The 19,006-nt window shown below is 38.0% G+C and overlaps 1 protein-coding gene across 1 annotated transcript in view; it reads left to right on the forward strand.

The window, feature by feature from the left end:
* LOC108763407 (STE20-like serine/threonine-protein kinase) overlaps nt 1-19,006 on the forward strand; it is a 43,812-nt gene that overhangs the window by 12,720 nt on the left and 12,086 nt on the right. The window contains exons 2-7 of the mRNA XM_018510997.1: nt 11,217-11,291; nt 11,677-11,895; nt 12,341-12,456; nt 12,576-12,776; nt 13,188-13,625; nt 13,741-14,864. Of these exons, the coding sequence (XP_018366499.1) occupies nt 11,217-11,291; nt 11,677-11,895; nt 12,341-12,456; nt 12,576-12,776; nt 13,188-13,625; nt 13,741-14,864 (2,173 nt within the window). The remainder of the gene's footprint in view (nt 1-11,216; nt 11,292-11,676; nt 11,896-12,340; nt 12,457-12,575; nt 12,777-13,187; nt 13,626-13,740; nt 14,865-19,006) is intronic.

A 19,006-nucleotide genomic window follows, 5' to 3' on the forward strand; every position in this document is an offset into this window, starting at 1 on the left:
GTTATAATTTTTTAAATATTATATCTGACGTTTATAGTTCAAAACTTGCGCACTTTAAACGATTTTAACAAAATAATTCAAATTTATATTTTATTCAGCATTTTATTTAAGCCCTCTTTTTCGTCGTAACTGCATTCTTTTTTTCAAAACTAATTTATTTTTTGCTGGCTTGAATTTGCACCCAAAATTTTACTATGCTACGAAATTTTTTTTGCACTTTTAATAATATAGCTTTTCTACAATCCTTGAGTCTAAATGTTAAAATTTACATATTTTATATTAGTCATGGAAAATTTTCCATTTTCATCTGGAAAACCTGGAAATGTCAGGAAATTTTAAAATTCATTTTCTGTGGCAACTCTGTTAAAATTTACAATTTTTTATATTTACATTTTTAGTTAAATGATTCAGTATATTTATTGCTAATGCACAAGGAAAAGTAAAAGATGTTACAATAATCCTTGTCATAATAATTCATGTTAATATTTATTAAAATATTAATCAAAATGAAATATCAAAATATGGGAAAATAGGAATAAATATTAGTTTCAATCCTATAAGATTAATTTTATTTAATATCGATGCTATTATACATCTTCAGATTTCAATCAAATAATTAACATTAAGAAACCTTTTGGCCTTTTAAATAAATATATTTATTCAATATAGCGGAATAATGATAATGAAATAATGATTGTAGCATATTTTTACGTGTATGCTGAATAAGTCATTAATAGATGATTAATTTTGCATTATGGAATACATTTATGTGTTGCGAATTTATGAAAAATATATTAAAATTAGACTCACGATCGAATCTATTAACCTTTTCGAAGAAAAACGTTCTATTTTTTAGGCTTTAGAGATATAAGTTTAGAGTTTTGAGTATCAAATTTTTATTTTTTATTAAAATTGTGCCGATCTGCCGAAGATTGGAATAGAGCAAGAGATTGGAGAAAAAATTTCTTTTGATTTATCACTGATGTGAAAATATAGTTATTTATAACTTCAGTTTATAACTTGAATCAGTGAGAAATCTAATATTGTCCGATCACAAACTATATAGAGATCGATTACACGTTCCAGTGACTGGAAACCATCCGCTGCGTCGGAAAGATCTGCAACCGTGGTCTGAGAATCACTGTATCACCATCACGTAACATATTCACTGACACTCGCGCACACTTATAATCGCCGCGGGATACTTTATATTATTGTGCCCTGTATATCATGTGATAAAAATATCTAACAGCGATGCTTAGTAAGGTAGTGAGTTTCGCGAACGCGTCCACCGATCATGGAAAAAGAATTTGCAACGCCCTCGGAAATTCAGAGCTGTTTGCGTTTGATGGAACGAACTATTATGCAACGTTAATACGTTCGCAAGGAAAAAAGGAAAGAGGGAAGAAAGGAAAAAAATAAGAAAGGGAGAAAAGTGAGTGAAGATGACCGCGCTTTGCGCGATTCCGAGAATTCCCGAGAGGAAAATTCTAGGGGATTAAAATATTAAAGCGTTCCAGCGAATTATTCTCGTTATCAATTATTCACGTCGCGACAACGACAACGCTGTCTGTGTTCGACGTCGCGGATGCTCTTGCGCGACTTGTCGATAAACTCGGTGATGCAACGGGAGAGAGAGACAACACGAGTGACATGCATGTAATATGCGGTACGTTCGTTATGTCATCGCGCTGCCGCGGAGTGACGATGGCGGCCGGCTTTCCTCTGGCATAATTACAGCATAAGGCGAATTAATATTTAACCACCGCGACACGCGCGGCTCTTGCGAATTTTAAGCGGGATTCGCTCAATTTATTTACCGGAAGGCTCCTTACCGAGAAATCCAAAGGTTCGTCTCTTTTCTAATATCAAAATTGCTCTTCTCAATAAACCCAAGTTTATTGAGTTCTTTTCATGGAAATTTTTCAATGACAATTTTGTGAATCGCCGTATTACGTTATTATACACAATTCCTCATTATCTTTCTTATCAATTAATTTGTTATCTTTCGGTAAGTAACGATTTTTAAGACGTTTTATATTTTTAAGGTGACCTTGCTCCATTAACTTCTGCATTAATTAAGAGCTATTAAATTATTTTATATTTTTTGAGAAGTTATAATTGTATTTATAACACCTAGACGTGGATATTGTTCTATCATAAAATCGCTTAGCTATTTAAATTTGAGACGTGGAACGTCTCAAGAGTATTGTTTCGCTGAATTTACACGTCTATGTTAATACGTTATTAACGATTAATGTCTTTTATGTAAGGCTAATAATCAGGAAGAATCTTCCATGTTTTTATACTTGATCTTTATACGATCATAACATCTTATTATTGATTAATACTAGACTAAAAAGATTAATAGGTGTATTGATTTTTATTATGTTAATCTTAAAGACTATAGAATTTAAATCGGCATTGTAAAACGGTTATTGGTATTTTATGCATATGTAAAAATTATGATTGTATACGACCTTTGTACAGAAGCCGTCAAAAGATATTTTTTTTTTTTAATAAAAAATAATACCTTGATATAATCTCGATTATCTTGTAGTTATTAGAACATAATAATCTATTTGTTTTCTGTCTTTGCAATTTATTTACGTTCAAACATTTACGTTTTTTTTTCCAATTCTTTAGCATTTCTCTTAATTGATTTTAATTTGATTGTGTGGTTATTTCGGTACAGCGGACGTATACAGTGAAAAAAATATAAGTACTAAATAAAAATATTGATACCAAGTTCTATATTAAATTTGCTTGTCACAAACATCAGCGTAGGACTGAAACGTACATCGAAAGCAATAACATATTTTTATCAAGTTAGCGTGCGTGCGTTGTCCCATATATTTATCGTTCTAATACGACTTTTTCCTCGGGAGAGACGCTGGAGTTCATGGACTCGGAATCCCCTGTTGTCGCACGGCGATCGGCGTTGGCAACTATTTTTTTCCCTGCCCGCCGGTCGAGATGTGTACCAGCGAGTAAACAAGCCGATCCAACGCAAGTTGTAGGTCTAAATATAAAATCGCAACAAATCAATATCAAACGTGCCCCTCCTCCCTTCGCCGTGCGTGATATTAAACTGATAAACACCGGAATGGATATCTGGAGCGTCTCTCCGTCTCGTGCGTTGTTCGCCCATATCGGACAATTCTTGAATGCTCAAAGAAATTATCGCACGAGAAAGTGCGATGCGGCTGATCTTATCATTAGTCCCCTACGGCTATAACTTTCGTATATCAGTATACGAAATATGGAAGCGTATATACACGCGCGGCAAAAAGCCGTGAAAGGAACATCACGTGTGTATTTCACGTACGGTGAACGGAACAATGACAGTGTTGTCGGTGAGTGAAATTGTTATAGCATGATGTGACCTATTGAATTATCTGCAAGAGAAATAAGATATTCGACGTAGTTAAATTATTTCATATTGAAGAACCACCTTTATTATTCCTGACTACCGCCAACCGCAGGTTAGCAAAAGCTGAAGGAATATGCGTTTCATCAAGGTTAATGGAATATCGAAGATCTTCATAACTGTACATATTTTAGCAACTTTTTCGATATAAATATATTTCATATATTAGACTAGGAACGTATCTCGTCGAGAGCGCTTTCTTCATCGAATCCACTACCCCCTCCTCCTGGTCCTCTCGATTCGCGTGAAACTTGGAGAGTCTCGTGAAATCCGGGGAATTTCGAGATGCTAATTCCTCGATCTTGTCGAGCTCGCGGCAACGACGAGACACTTTTGATACGCGACGAATGAAGGATACTTCTTGTCGGCCGTGCCCATCCGTTCGATTTCTCGCTGATGCCCGCGATGCATCACGCAACGCAACGCGACGCGACGCGGCGTTTGCGTTTCCATATCGCCTCAATTAATTGAGGCAGCAGTTGCCGCTACCGCTCGTCCGCAACCTCTCTCGGCACACGTGTACCGCCCCACACGTGCCGCGAGCCGCCGAGCCGCGAGGCGGCCCACGGCCGCCACGAGTAGGATGGTGGAATGTACGTAGCGCCAAGGCAGTACGGTACCAAGTAACGGTTGCGCCACGGTATACCGGCCACGCGGTTCCTCTTCCCTCTCGCTCGCTTTATGTTTTTCGCTAACGTCGCGAACAATAGATCCTATCGGTTCTCCGACTGCCCTTTTATGTAATTACTGTTGAACATTATCAGCACGCTTTATCGAGAGACATCCTGAGAACGATCTCAGGACGTACAGAGACGTTTTTATTAGGACGTCTCTTGGAGATTTATGCTGTGGATACGGTGCGATTGCGGAGCGTACTCGTTAGATCTTTTGTCTTATTGCTACATTCTAATTAATTTGCAATTATACATGTCAAAAAAATAGTTTTGCTAAAGTGTCTAAAAAAACTGGATACAAATTTGGAAATCATTTTGTTTGGACCGTCAAAATAATTATATAGGACGTTCAAATTAGTTGCTAGAATGTCAAAATTTTCTGCAGCATTTATTGGCTGCATTCGCTTTGGGACACTAAGCTTCATTCTATCTTCCTCGTGTAATGAGCGATAAAGATAGAATGAAGCTTACAGCGCGCGTGTCCACACGAATGCAATTATTGTCATCCATGTTTAAACGTTCTATATAATTATTATATCCAATAAAATTATTTTCATATCTAGCTAAATTTTTATATTCTTTAGTAAAATTGTTCTTTCCATGGAATAAAGCACATTTTGCATTTGTTAAGAATCTGGTGAGAAAAGGATTGTCTCGATAAAGCGTACATTTGTGTATATGAGTATTCCGAGATTGCTATTTATACGTTATATTTGTATTTCTTGTTGATTTTTCTGCGAAAAATTATTCTCCTTTTTTTTTCAATTGCAACGTTTAGAAAATTATTGTGAAAAAAAATTTCAAAATTATTACCTGTAACTTATCGACTATACTATATACGTGTCATTCGCTTTACTCATGACATTATTTCTGTTTATCAAGATGGAAATATCGATCTTGCGATAACGATCCGTATCAGCAGCATACTTTGTAGATGGAATTCATAAATGACTTTGTTCATAATTTACTAAAAATTATATATTAAAAATTCACATGAACTAAATATTCAAATTAAATTTTCAAACATATATACATATAGTACTTTTGAAACGATCGTTTATTCGTGATCAATTCTTATATAATTCTGTAAAGTCATTCGATGCTGCAACTGTTTTACATTAATACTATTTCACTGCGACCTTTTACTGTGACGTCTAGCTTATACTGATAACTAAACGGATGAACCTGTCGATACTTAGAAAACGGATATCCCTTTCGTATGTTGCGATAAAAATTTCTCAATCACAAAGAGTAAAAGTCAGGGCACTACACTCTAAAGCTCAGTTTAATTGATGATGATGTAAAAATTGTATTTTGTCTAGCTTTGATCTCGGCTTTGATTAATCATTAAATTAGTGGTTTTGTAGTGATAACTTTAGAAGTTTTTCAAAATCAATTTAGTAATTAACCATAAACAAAAAGATACAATTTTTACGTTATCATTAGATTAAGTCTAGTCATAAATTAACCAGTAGACGGAAAATCGAGCTTAAGCATGTCTGATCGCAGGACGATGGGGAAAAGACTCTCTTGCACATCGCTATCGTGTACACACAAGCACACACACACACATACAAAACATTCGTATACACGATGTTGTGCATACACTCGTAGTCGAGCCGACGTCGCGGCTGGCGAAAGAAAGTAGTCAGTCCCGTTACGAAATAGCGAGTGAATGCCGACTATCTGGGTCAGACAAAAGCGGAACTTCCGCGACGGTGTGCACCTCGCGATCGCATCGTCGCGGTCGTGGATACGCCCTTTGCGAATTAAAAACGATAACGAGGTGGAGTAGCTTTTTTCTTTTCCTGCTGCCCTCAGAATGCATTTCCTGCATTATAGTATAATAAGACAGGTATAACATAATAGCAGTAGCGTACTGAAATAACTAATTGACTTTAAGTCTAAATTCAGTCTCCTACTGCGCATCCACGAGAATATTATATACTTATTACACCATGTTGCGCAGGATTTTCAAGCGGTCGTTCCAAAAAGAAAAAAACATCCGGCAGCCTCGGCGAAACCGTAGCGAAATCGCGGAACTCGATGGAATCTCAATCTATTATGTAATAAGCGGGAATGACACGAAATAGCGAGGAGCCTTGAGATCCGTCTTGGAATTTGAACGGACGCTGAATCGCCTAATTCCGCACTTAGTCATAAGATTATGGAATTCGATGGCCGGTGAGGGAAGAAAGTAGAAGGAGCAAGAGTTTTAATTTCTCGTTAAAATTCTTGTATTTTGTTTAATCTAATGAGAGAATATATATGAGAACATGGTATATGTTTCGTAGAGATACGAAAATCCGCCATGTGATATTTCTTGCGCGGAGGCCAATTTTGCAAATTGGCATCGCCGGCCCCGCGAGATTACGGTACACATCCTTCCCCGATTGTTTTTCCCTCGGTGCAATCGAGCGTCAGAAAAAGGTAACTCATTATTCACGCGAGTGAGAGGGGCCGGAATGCCGTTCCGAGGTAACGGAGACCGGAGAGGCGAAACTCCGCGCCTCGAAGTCACCGAGCCGACTCGAAGGAGGCCGCCGAATCGAGCAACGAGGCGGATCGGAGGACTTAAGTTTAAAGACTTGAGAGAATCGGTCGTCTCGCGTTTATCTCGGCGAGGTGCACGTCCTCGGGAGTACGAGATACCTCCGCGAGATTCATCCGCGAACTTGACTGACGCCTCCGCTAAAAAGTGGGTCATTCCGCGTTCGCGATTCCTAGGAAGCGCGCTTAAGAGTCGCGTGTGCGTGGCGTACTCGCGAGGTACCTATACGTACGTATGCACGTAGATATGCCGCGCCGCGCCGCCCGATGCGATCTCCTTCGCTACCTTGACATGCATTCTCTCGGACTGGCAGTCAGGGCCGGGCCGCCCGGGACCCGGGACGAGCCCGGGCTATAGGCTTCTTCACCATTCCTCGCGATCACGGATCTGCATCCGTGTGCTTTCACCGACTAATCACACCTGCTCTCGATTCTCGTTCGCATCGCGATTACGCAACCGTGGAATATTCTTCAGATCTATTTTCTTCTCGTAAAAATCAGATGTAATTACAGGGTTGCCACAGACCTAGAAAACCGGGAAAACCGGGAAAACCGAGAAAACCGGGAAAAGTTAAGGAAATTGAAATTGGTTATGGAAACCGGGAAAAGTCAGGGGAAAGTGTAAAAAAGACTGGAATTTCGAAATTTGCTCACAGTTCCCTAAAACTGCTCCTATTTCAAATAATTGTTATAATTTTTTTAATATTATATCTGACGTTTATAGTCAAATACGTTCAAAACTTGTGTACTTTCAACAATTTTAATAAAATAATTAAAATTTATATTTTATTCAGTATTTTTATTTGATCCTTCTTTTTCGTCATAATTGCATTCTTTGTTTTCCTAACTAATTTATTTTTTGCTGTGGCTTGAATTTGCACCCAAAATTATATTATGCTACCAAGCTTTTTTTGCGTTTTTAATAATATAGACTAGCTTTCCTACAATCCGTGAGTCTAAATGTTAACATTTACATATTTTATATTACTCATGAAAAATTTTCTATTTTCATCTGGAAAACCTGGAAGTCAGGGAATTTTAAAATTCATTTTCTGTGGCAACCCTGAATTAGCTTGATTCAATTACTCAAACTTTAGTGTATTTCGACTAGATTAGAAATATTTCTTATGACACTAGTACGAATTAAACTTTCAAGTATGCGATATATTAGCGATTTTTTCAAAACGTTTTGAGACGATTTTGAGATGCTAAGACGATTTTGAAATGTTAAGATGAAGACACTTAATTAAATCTCAATGAATTGTGCGATTTACTGGGCTATACGTCTCATTATGCTTCTATTTTTAAGAAATTATTTAATTAGTTGCTTAAACTGTTAAGTAAATCATTAACGTTAAACTTGTACAATTAGGATTAGTTCTGAATTTGCTGAATGACATAAGAAATTTGTATACACATAGATTATGACGATTATCGGAAATTTCAGCGGTCTCGGTGAGATCGCATTAACCCTCTGGCAATTTCTTGCATCGATTCAATCGGAACTTATTGACTCTTCCGGCTCCTTTCGCCGCTTCTCTACCGAGAAATGGGTTTCTCTCTTGGCGTAAAAAAAGAAAAGAAAATCCACGGAAGGATATAGAGACGCGAAGATGCAAAAGTGAAAGTGGCAACGTTGTTAGCAATTTCTGTAACAGAATCGTGACCTACTTGTGCCGCAATCTTGAGATTCCCATTTTTTTGCGTTACCATCGAATGAGTCAACGAAATAAGCACAATAGGGAGGGGGAGTCTTATTAGTCATCTTTTCCTAATATACGTATAATGTATGTATAATCGCAAGGTTACTTTCTTAAGAATCATGCGGGAATTACCCGCGTATTTTTTATTTTTGTGCTGAGAAAAAAAAATGGTTGCGATCACTATAATTTAATTATAAATTATAGTCATTTTTAGTGTCACTATAAATATAATTATTATTACTAATATTATAGTAGTAATAGTATAAAAATGGAGCTCCTAATCATAATTATTTTACCATGCAACTATAATAGTCATAGATATAAAACATTTTCTCTCAGTGCGATAGTTAGCGATGAAAGGATTTGAAAATAAATACAGAGGATAAGTACAGAGGACATCGATATACATTTCGATTCTGATTGTCCGTGAACTTTGTGACCCACTTAACTGCTTCGCAATAAAGAGGTAGATAAAAAAGGAGATAAGATAAGCGAAAGACGCACAATAGTGAAGATACGTATATGTATACAAGAGATATGTACAAAACGTAAAAAAAACGTAAAACGACTCCTAGTTGATTAATATTAGGTATTATACAATTGTTTTGTACAATTATTAATGCCCTCTTTAATTATTAAAAATAAATATTAATATATCCTCTAGACGATCAATAATATTGCAATATCAAATATTGTGTAATATTGATTGTCTAAAGATCATTTAAAAGACCGTTACTCGGCAGTTGATGGTCGTTTATGTCAGTGGCTGAAAATTAGGGTAAGAGATCGCGATTAGTTGACTGATTAAGTCGATGCTACTCTATGGTAGAAGGAAAGCTGCAGTTCTGGGACACTGCGAACGGATATGCTTAGCAGAATTGCTCCGACTTATGAGGTGCAATTTCACGTGCAGCTTCGATACTGAAGTCTCGTATAACCGGCTTAAAGATGACTGCGAGGATAAAGATTCGCGTTCTGGGTGGTCCACAAAATCTGGTGCGAATCCCAGCTGTCCCTTCGGAATTTTCCCACATGAAACATGCGTCACGCGCAGCGTATGACGTATAAATATTAAATGTATACTTCGCAGATGTTACTTAAACGCAAACACATTTAGCCGAATCGAAATCAATTCTATGTTCATTGCGAACGAGATGAACACCTCGCTCGTACGCGCCACGTTATTTTCTCTTATTCATTTATCTCGTCCATTATTCGTAGTTCCTTTCTGATTAGCAGCTGTTTTTCCCAAGAATTAAAACGAAACGAGTATATTTCCGCTATAGATATAATGGATATATTTCCGATAGAAATATATCCATTGATGCCGATCAGCAATAAATCGAATGGCGACAGAAATAAATAACGATAAAATTATTATACATTATTGTACATTATTTACCGGACAATATTGTTACTCGTCTTGCTTCTTATCGTTTGCCACGTTTACTGCAACAGTTACATACAATTGTTCCGTGAATTATGTAACGTTGAAACATAATCGCAACTCCGCTGCCATGGAATACATGAATGTCTAAAGCCGCACTTGAAATCCCTCCCGCTCGTCGTTTATGTCGTATAGTTAACGCTATGTACATACTTTCGTAATTTTTATACGACTTGTTTTTCCTTCGTTTTGAAGTACGTGCATAAGACGCGCGTTTGCTGCTTTAATTACGGGCGACATATGTCTTTTGATATGCGAAACCGCGATAAACGAATGGTCCGCTATGGAGCGAAACGTGGCCGTGAGGCGCGATGGCGCGGCGCGGCGCGGCGCGGCGAATCGCTCACGTGTATGCATGCACATTCACGGCCGTCCTCGCACCTGCCGACCTGCCGATATTAGCAGCGTATCGCAGGTGCTTGTACCTTCGCGTGTCACGCGTCGAATAAGCGGCATTCCATTCCGAGGCGCCGCGCCGCGGCATCGTCCTGGTCGTCCCGGTCATCCACGCGACGCTTCGGCCACATCGAATATACCTTCTCCTCTTTCCTTTCTCTCCTTCTTTCTCTCCCTCCGTGCACTCCCGCATGCGACGTCGAGAGAAAAATGAATGCCAGGAGCACCTCATTGTCTCGTTCAGAAGCCTTGTCAGCTTTGCTTCGCGCGCGTCACCACGTCCGCAATCTCTCTCCTCGCGTCTGGGAACGCGCGGCAAACGCGTCGCCAGGAAGAACGCAAATGTCGAGAGGAGAATGCGACCGTTAGGAATGAAGAAATTGTTAATTAGTGTACTCTAGTCCAGCCGTTAGACCACTCAGAGCGAAATCGAGTCAATTTATTGTACATCTCTTTCAATGTACGGTTCTACTTTACATCAACAAATGTCATTTGACAGAAATACGTGAAATCTGAAATGATCTCATGCTTTAAACTTCCCGTTTGCAGTCAGGGAAATTGCACAAGCGAAATTCTACTCTCAAATTTCATCCTCATTTTTGCTCGAAAATTTTAATTTTTATATTAAATAAAGCTTTTAACGTTTTAAAAACTGTTTGATAACGTAATAAAGATGTTGAAAAGTAGCCGTGAATTCTTTTTGAAAATTTAGAGCAGTAAAAAAACTTGGGTTGAACAAAAAAAGATTCAGATTGCAAACAGGAGTAAAAAAAAGATTGCAAACGGAGGGTTAATTACAATTTCGAAAAACACGTTATTAGAATTTTGCATCAATATGTTTCTTCGATTTCTCTCATGCGTTCGACTGGCGCACCGAGTATAGTTTGCGCGGTTTTCGCGAGCGGAAATCGGTTCCGTAACAATTGTACCAAATCGCCATGATATAACGGATGTCATGATCAATCGGATATTATCGAGTATACCTTTCTCACAGGATTCCCGTTTTTCTGTTACAGTAAACCTAGCGGACAACGGCAGCCAGAAAGTGGACATGACACACTTTGACTTGCTGAAAGTCCTTGGCACCGGAGGTGAGAAATCATTCGATAAAGTGCCTTTTTCGAAACGTGGTCCAGTTTAACAATATTTATAATCAATCCTGAATCATACACATAATATTTACAACACCGGTAATAAGTAACATTCAAACTGTTTGTAACGGTAATAATAACACTCTAATTATTTCTAACGGATATTGTAATATTTATACTGTTATAGGCATCGAATTTTAAACGTTTTTCTGTTACACGATATATTATACATAAGTTAATTTCCGGTAATGCTTTAGATCTTTTTTTCCGACTGTGCTATTTTTTCAATATCAGCATGGATATTTCTTAATCTCCGTTATTATTAACGTCTCTAAACTGCGACGCGTATCACGCTTTTAAAATCGATCATCTCGTTTTCATACAGCTTACGGTAAAGTTTTCCTGGTGCGAAAGAGAACGGGTGCTGACTCCGGACGGCTTTATGCCATGAAGGTGCTGAAGAAGGCCTCCATCGTACAGAAGAAGAAAACGACGGAGCACACCAAGTCCGAGCGGCAAATCTTGGAGGCTATCAGGGATAGCCCGTTCCTGATAACTCTCTATTACGCGTTTCAAACTGACGACAAACTCTGTTTGATCTTAGGTGAGACTCGGCGAAGAACTGAAAGTAAAGGAAAATAAGTCTACCAATGGAAAGGACAGAGGATAAATAAAGTAAAAACTAAAATATATAAAAAAGAAGAAATATAACATACATGCGTGTCAAGTTAAATTTTGCTGAATAAATAATATGGAAGTTAATATTTTGTCTCTGCAAAATAATTTCTTAAACAATTTCGGTATTACTTACATTACAGACAAAAAATAAAAAGATCTATATACGGATGAAATACAAGATTTTATATATTTATGCAACAAAATTGAATAAAAAAAAATGATATCAATAAAATAAACCTTTTTTTTTATTTGATCTATCGCCTGTATCAAATGTCGTTGTAGATGACACATAACAAAGAAAACTTTGTTCTATTTCTTTCTTCTCCGAGGATATAGAACTTTGAACTTATGAGATTTTTTTCTATTTTCAGAATATGTTGCCGGCGGTGAAATGTTTACGCACCTATATCAACATGACTGCTTCACGGAGGATGCAGTACGATTTTACATTGGCGAAATTATCCTGGCGCTAGAGCGCCTTCATGACGTATGTATTAATATATATACCGATGTTATATGTGTGCACAAACAACAAGATACCTTTGACGAGGAACGAAATTAATTAAATTGAATCTATTGTATATAATATTTTATTTTATGTTGCAGCTTGGCGTAATATATCGAGATATCAAACTTGAAAATATACTTTTGGATAAGGAGGGACATCTCGTGTTGACGGATTTTGGTCTCAGCAAAGAATTCCTACCGCACGAAAGGAATGGCAATGCGCGTACTTACTCGTTTTGCGGAACTATCGAGTATATGGCACCGGAAGTGGTGAAGGCAGGCCCGAACGGCCACGATATCGTGAGTTAACGTTGATACCTGTTTATTTTTTCACGTTTCCAACTCGCATGTTATTTCATCCCCATATCCACTTTTGTAGCTTCTTCTCTCGGATGACGACTCGATGATAATCTGTTTTATTAATCTCTTCCTAGAAGATAATTAAATTTATATGATACTTTTGAATTATTAAGCGTATAATTATATTATATATTATTTGAATATTAATGAAGAAGCATACTTCTTATAACTAATTATTAAATTAAATTTTCACAAAACACAAAAAATATATATTTTAAAGTTACATATATATAAATAAAATATATAAAAGGAGATGCAATTGTGTCTTGGATATAATTAACAGTAACACAGAATAAAGACACATATGTATAAACGTATGTATTGTAATCGAGCTGGCATTCTCGTTGGCAGGCCGTTGATTGGTGGAGCGTGGGCGTATTAACGTTTGAATTACTGACCGGTGCGTCGCCTTTTACGGTGGAGGGCGAGAAAAATAATCAACAAGAAATTTCGAGGAGGATATTGAAGAATGATCCGCCACCAATGCCGAGCCACCTGAGTGCCAACGTGAGCGATTTCATCACCCGCTTGCTAATCAAAGATCCACGACAAAGATTGGGCGGTGGACCGCGCGACGCTAAAGAGCTCAAAGAGCATCCCTTCTTCATGGATGCGGCACCGGCCTTTACTTGGGAAGGTCTGGAGAAGAAACAGATCAAGCCACCTTTGATTCCCAAAATTTCGCACGAATTGGACACCAGCAATTTTTCAGACGAATTCACGAAGATGAATGTCGTCGTTGACAGTCCAGCGGTCATTGATGGTGACTATCCTGACAAACATTTTAGGGTAAGTGTTTTCTTAATTTTTTTCGTTATTATTTCGAATAAATAGGTAGCCGCGTAACAGTAGTTACGGATTTTATTAAGCATTTACAAAATTTCTCACTTGGATGTTTTTACAGGGTTATTCCTATGTAGCGCCTTCGATACTATTCACCGACAACGTGGTGAGCAGGGATATCTTCGGTGGCGAGGCCAGTTCGCAACGACCTTTGTTGTCCGATCTGTTGAACACGTGTTTCGAAGAGTCCACATTCTTCCAGACGTACGAGTTAGACCAAGCGGGACCAGCTCTAGGCGACGGCAGTTTTTCGATTTGTCGGCGGTGTCGTAATCGTAAGACCCAGCAGGAATACGCCGTGAAGATCGTCAGCAGGCGAGTGGATTGCAGTCGGGAGGAGAATTTGTTGCGTGCGTGCCAGCGTCACGCGAACGTAGTGAAATTGATAGAAGTCCACCACGATCGACTTCACACATACATCGTGATGGAATTGCTCTCGGGCGGGGAATTGTTACAACGACCGCGCCCATTCTCGGAGCGGCAGGCCAAGCGAGTGATGCGGCAATTGGCATCCGCAGTGCGATACATGCATTCGCGTGGCGTAGTGCATCGTGATCTCAAGCCAGAGAATATCGTATATGTGCATCAAGGCGAAGATTCGCCTGTAAAGATAGTTGACTTTGGATTTGCTCGGATGAAGAACAGCTGCGAGCCGTTACACACGCCCTGCTTCACGCTCCCGTACGCAGCCCCAGAGGTTGTGGCTAACCAAGAATACGACGAGAGTTGCGACATGTGGTCCCTGGGGACTATTCTGTATTTCATGTTGTCCGACAATCCACCTTTCCGTACAGATACACCTAACGTGGCGATGCGCATCAAAGCCGGTGAGATTAATTTTGACAGCGAGGCTTGGAGTCATGTGTCCCCGGGTGCGAAACAAGTGATGAAAGGTTTATTGATGATCGATCCCAACAATAGACTCACCGCAGCTTCTCTGGTGTACCATTCGTGGTTGACAACGCATGACGCAACGATCCTCCCGGTAACACCAGCCACTGATGCGGTTCACGCGGACAATGCGGTAGCCGTCAGTTCAACGTCAACGCACGAGCGCGAGGGTTTCCGATTGCGCGCGGTCGATGCCGCCAAACTGGCTCAGCGTCGCAAGCACAAACGTTCCAATTCCAGTTCCTCCACATCGAGACCGTCTTCTTCTTCCTCGTCGAGTCCGTCGTCGGTTCAGTTGCGTCTACCAAGCGCTACAGCAAGTGCTGCAAACACTTCCACCTCGTCACCAAGCGTCTTCGATTTTAATGACGAAGTTGTTAACGAGTACCTGAGTTCCCTATCTTCTTCTTCCGATTCGAATTCCTCGGTAAGACTTTCACTGCAAGAATTCGAGAGAACCGCGAAAAGGACCAAACGCAATGCCGACCATGAATCGTGTCAACCGATAATCCCGACGAAAAAGCATCGACATCGACGCGACGTTGACAGCGAAACTAGTGGCAGCAGTAGTAACGGTCCAATGACACGATCGCGGAAACGTAAACTCGAACAAATAATAAATTCGGACAGAGATATAGGTTCTGACAATTCCGCGGAGTCGTTCGAGTCGTCCTCGCAAGTCGCGCATGACGAAGGGAATGTCCATAGGAGACATAAAGCTGGCAAGCGGCCGAAACGCCTTGCCACGATTATAGTCGAGTAGAGAGTTTTCCTACTTATGCTTGGTCCAGTAACGCTCCAATGAATTCACACTTTGTTTCCTATGCATTTTACACGGTATATCTTTATAACACCGCTGCCTTCTGCGTTCGTACAGGACGCGAACATCGCATCATTCCTATCTCATCAGAGTTTTAGAATATCGTATATAAATATATAAATAGCTATAACATAATTATGCCATCCCATCTTCTTAAAAAAAATCTTGGTCCATTTTCTATCTAAATAATTATATAATTGAAAAGTGCATTCTTACGATGCTAATTTAAATATATTGGATAGATACCAGAAATGGACGTGTATAAAACGATATATCACTATGGTCAGGGTCTCAACAAAGTATCAACGTTTCTCCGCGAAGATTTGCGCAATATACAGAATTTATTATGCAGTGTACAGAATTTTATTTTTATTACTTCTATCAGAGAGAAACAGAGAAATGTAAAGTAGGCGGATGCAAATAAGATGGTGAATCGTTTTGTTGCGTTAAACTGGGATTGTCTGTGATTATAGTGCGAGGACGACAAACGTTGTAAGTTATTATAACTCATTACACACTCCCGTTAAAATTTTCTTCCAAAAATTCACTTCTGCAATCGATAATCATAAAGATGACGATTAGTGATTAACTAGCCAATACGAAGAAAATTTTAGCGATTGCTTATAACGAGTGTATATGTGGTGAATGTGCCTCAAAAGCTCATTTCATTATGAGTACATTAAAGATATTAATGTAATAGAAATGACACGCGATTACGCGAAGATAACAAAAGCAACTGTTATTACCAGTGGTACCTCAATCAAGAAAACGGAAAAAAAACATATTTAAAAAATACTATTTGTTAAAAAAGAAAATATAAATTAAGCACTCTTTTACGAATAGTGTTATTGAGAATAATGACACTTATTTATACGATTAAAGAAAATTTTGTTTATATAATTATATACATTATATTCTATTAATTTTTACAGATGATTATAAAAAAAAATGACGATGTTGATTGACGATGTTGGTCATAGATAATAAGTAAAATCGAAAAGAATTTCTATTCAGTATTTAATTTTTTTCGTATAAAAACCTCGTCACACTTTGATGTATTTGTGTAGTATTTGACATATGTAACAATTTTGAGAATGATGGAAATGAATGAGTTGCGATAAAGCATTCGGAGCGCGAGAAAAAATGAATTAGATTTAATTAAGCCAGATTACAGTTTTGTAATCACCAATGTGTTATCGTTAATTCGTGATTGATATAATTCTTCATAATTCGAAAGTTGATTGATTATCGACTTATATAAGTGAAGGAATTAGTTCCAACAAATTATTTCGTATTTATCCCCTTTGTTGTTTTTGTACTGCATTCTATCAAAATTTAAAATACAAAGTATGTGTGTTAGGGGAAGATATTTTTTCAGGCAGTTTTGTATCACGAAAAGGGGATTTATAAGAAAGGGCAACACATTTCCGGCCTTGATCTTTTGATTTTGTTAGATTGCTGTGCTTATACTAGTGAGATAATTGTTTTAATTGATGTGTAATAATTGCTGTGAGAGATGAAGTAACAAAATGGTAAAGACTGAAATGTGGTTGTATATCAACTCAGGGAACAGACGCGTTAATTGAGTAACGTTTTGTGTTATCTTGTATGAGATAGCGTTGTACGAAAAAAAAGCATGCTTCTACCAAAGATGACTGAAGCGACACTCCTCTGTTAAACCAAATAAAGTACGGTGTGTAGCGGAGAGAAGCTATGCGTGAGATATTATCGAATTTATAACATGTATATATTAGTTATTATATATATAGATATCTAAAACGCGAAAATGCTGATGTAACAGATTATATCTATATATTTAATATATCACATGTCACTAGAGAATCATATTCTTTAAACAAGGAGAGATCTATACATTTATACATATTATATACATTTATATATATATATAATATGTATGTTATATATACATATGTTTACATATACCATACATACGTATGCATACATATATGTACATATATGTCTTATTCAGAATCCTAAAAGTTATTTAAAGTCATAAGCTTTATAAGTTACATCGGTTGCCTCCAGAACAAATTTTTTTCTATGACTGTATTATTATATTATACGAAAACTCTTTTTCGGGGTTCAAAGGGATGTATACATATGTATATATAAATATAAATATATATTGAACAGTTAAATAAGTCGAAGCTTGTACCATACGAGAGTGCTGTTCTGTTGCTATAAATACGTAAAAGAGACACCTACCTTTGTTACCACTGGTTGTTAAAATATATCATAATGCAATATTTATTTATAAAACGCTGTTTGTTGTTTTAAAACTACCCAACGTTCAACTTGAAATATTATTAAAAAACTATTTTTGGAATAAATTCTTCATTGTGAAGACAATTAATTGAAATTAGTTTCGTTAGTATAACAGTCTATGAGAATTAAAAATTTTTGAAAGAGAGAAATACTTTTATGTAAAATAATTTTTATCATTTATTGTTATCATCAATGATCTGAAAATTAAATTAATTAGGGAAACAATATTGTTTTTAACAAATTTAATTTCGTTAATATAATAGTTTACGAAAATATATAATTATATTGAAAGATACTCTATGCAAAAATATCTTTAGTTTAAAATATCTTAGTTTATTATTATATAAATTCGAATTAAAAATAATTTCTTAAGAAATGCAGACAATATACCGCGGAGAAATATTGTTGTAAAATACTAATAGCTAGAAAATTATAAATTTATTATTAACTTTTTCGCTTTTTCACCCTTCAGAAACAAGGACTGTATTCTCGACAAATATTTCACGCGAAAATGTGTGTACGTACAAAAATACTATAAGTAGTATTTGTTACATATATTAAGACTTCCCTAGTATCTTCACATGCAATATTTTTCGAGAATAAAACTCCTGAGTCCTACGTCTTATCCAAAGTACGGAAAGCGTAAAGGCTGATTAAACATACGATTAAAATAAAGAAATGTAATAGTGCTGGAAAATCCGTTAATGACGATTCAACGATCGCGTTCAAACGTAACGTCTCCTCGATCGTTCACTGCGATTGGTCGCATGGTACATTCTAGTACTATCGATACTGGACGCTGCCAATGGTGTCGCGCGACACTGAGCGCGGTCGGCCGGCTCGCGAGCGGCGATAGGTCGATCGCGTGGCGTCCCTGCGACGCCACGGCCAATCATCGCACGCGGCGCTTCTTTCCGGTTAATGGCGGCGCGAAACCCGGCTTGTGATGTGGCGTCGTCACAAGCAAGCGCACTAATCCGACCGTTGGCTGGCGCTGCTTGATCCGGTAGTGCGCATTTGACTGCGAGGTGTGCGAGACGTTGATCAGACGATCACGGAGGTAGTACACGCGTTCGCTCGATCGACACGGACGCGCTGACGTTAGATTAGAAGACGTTATCGGCAACGAGTTGATGATACGCTAGACACGGACGCGCCGCCGGTGTTCCCTCTTTCTCTCTCTGTCTCAGTGTACTCGCCGAGGGTGTCTAATCGAGAGCGACGTAGAGTGCCTCGTACGAGACCGCAGGCGCGAGAATTCGCGTGCAGACTAGTCGCGTACTTTCCGCAACAACAATGTCAACGAAATCAAGCAAGAAAACCGCGGCGG

This window comes from Trachymyrmex cornetzi, unplaced genomic scaffold (assembly GCF_001594075.2).
Source record: "Trachymyrmex cornetzi isolate Tcor2-1 unplaced genomic scaffold, Tcor1.1 scaffold358, whole genome shotgun sequence".
In the NCBI taxonomy this organism is placed as follows: Eukaryota; Metazoa; Arthropoda; class Insecta; order Hymenoptera; family Formicidae; genus Trachymyrmex; species Trachymyrmex cornetzi.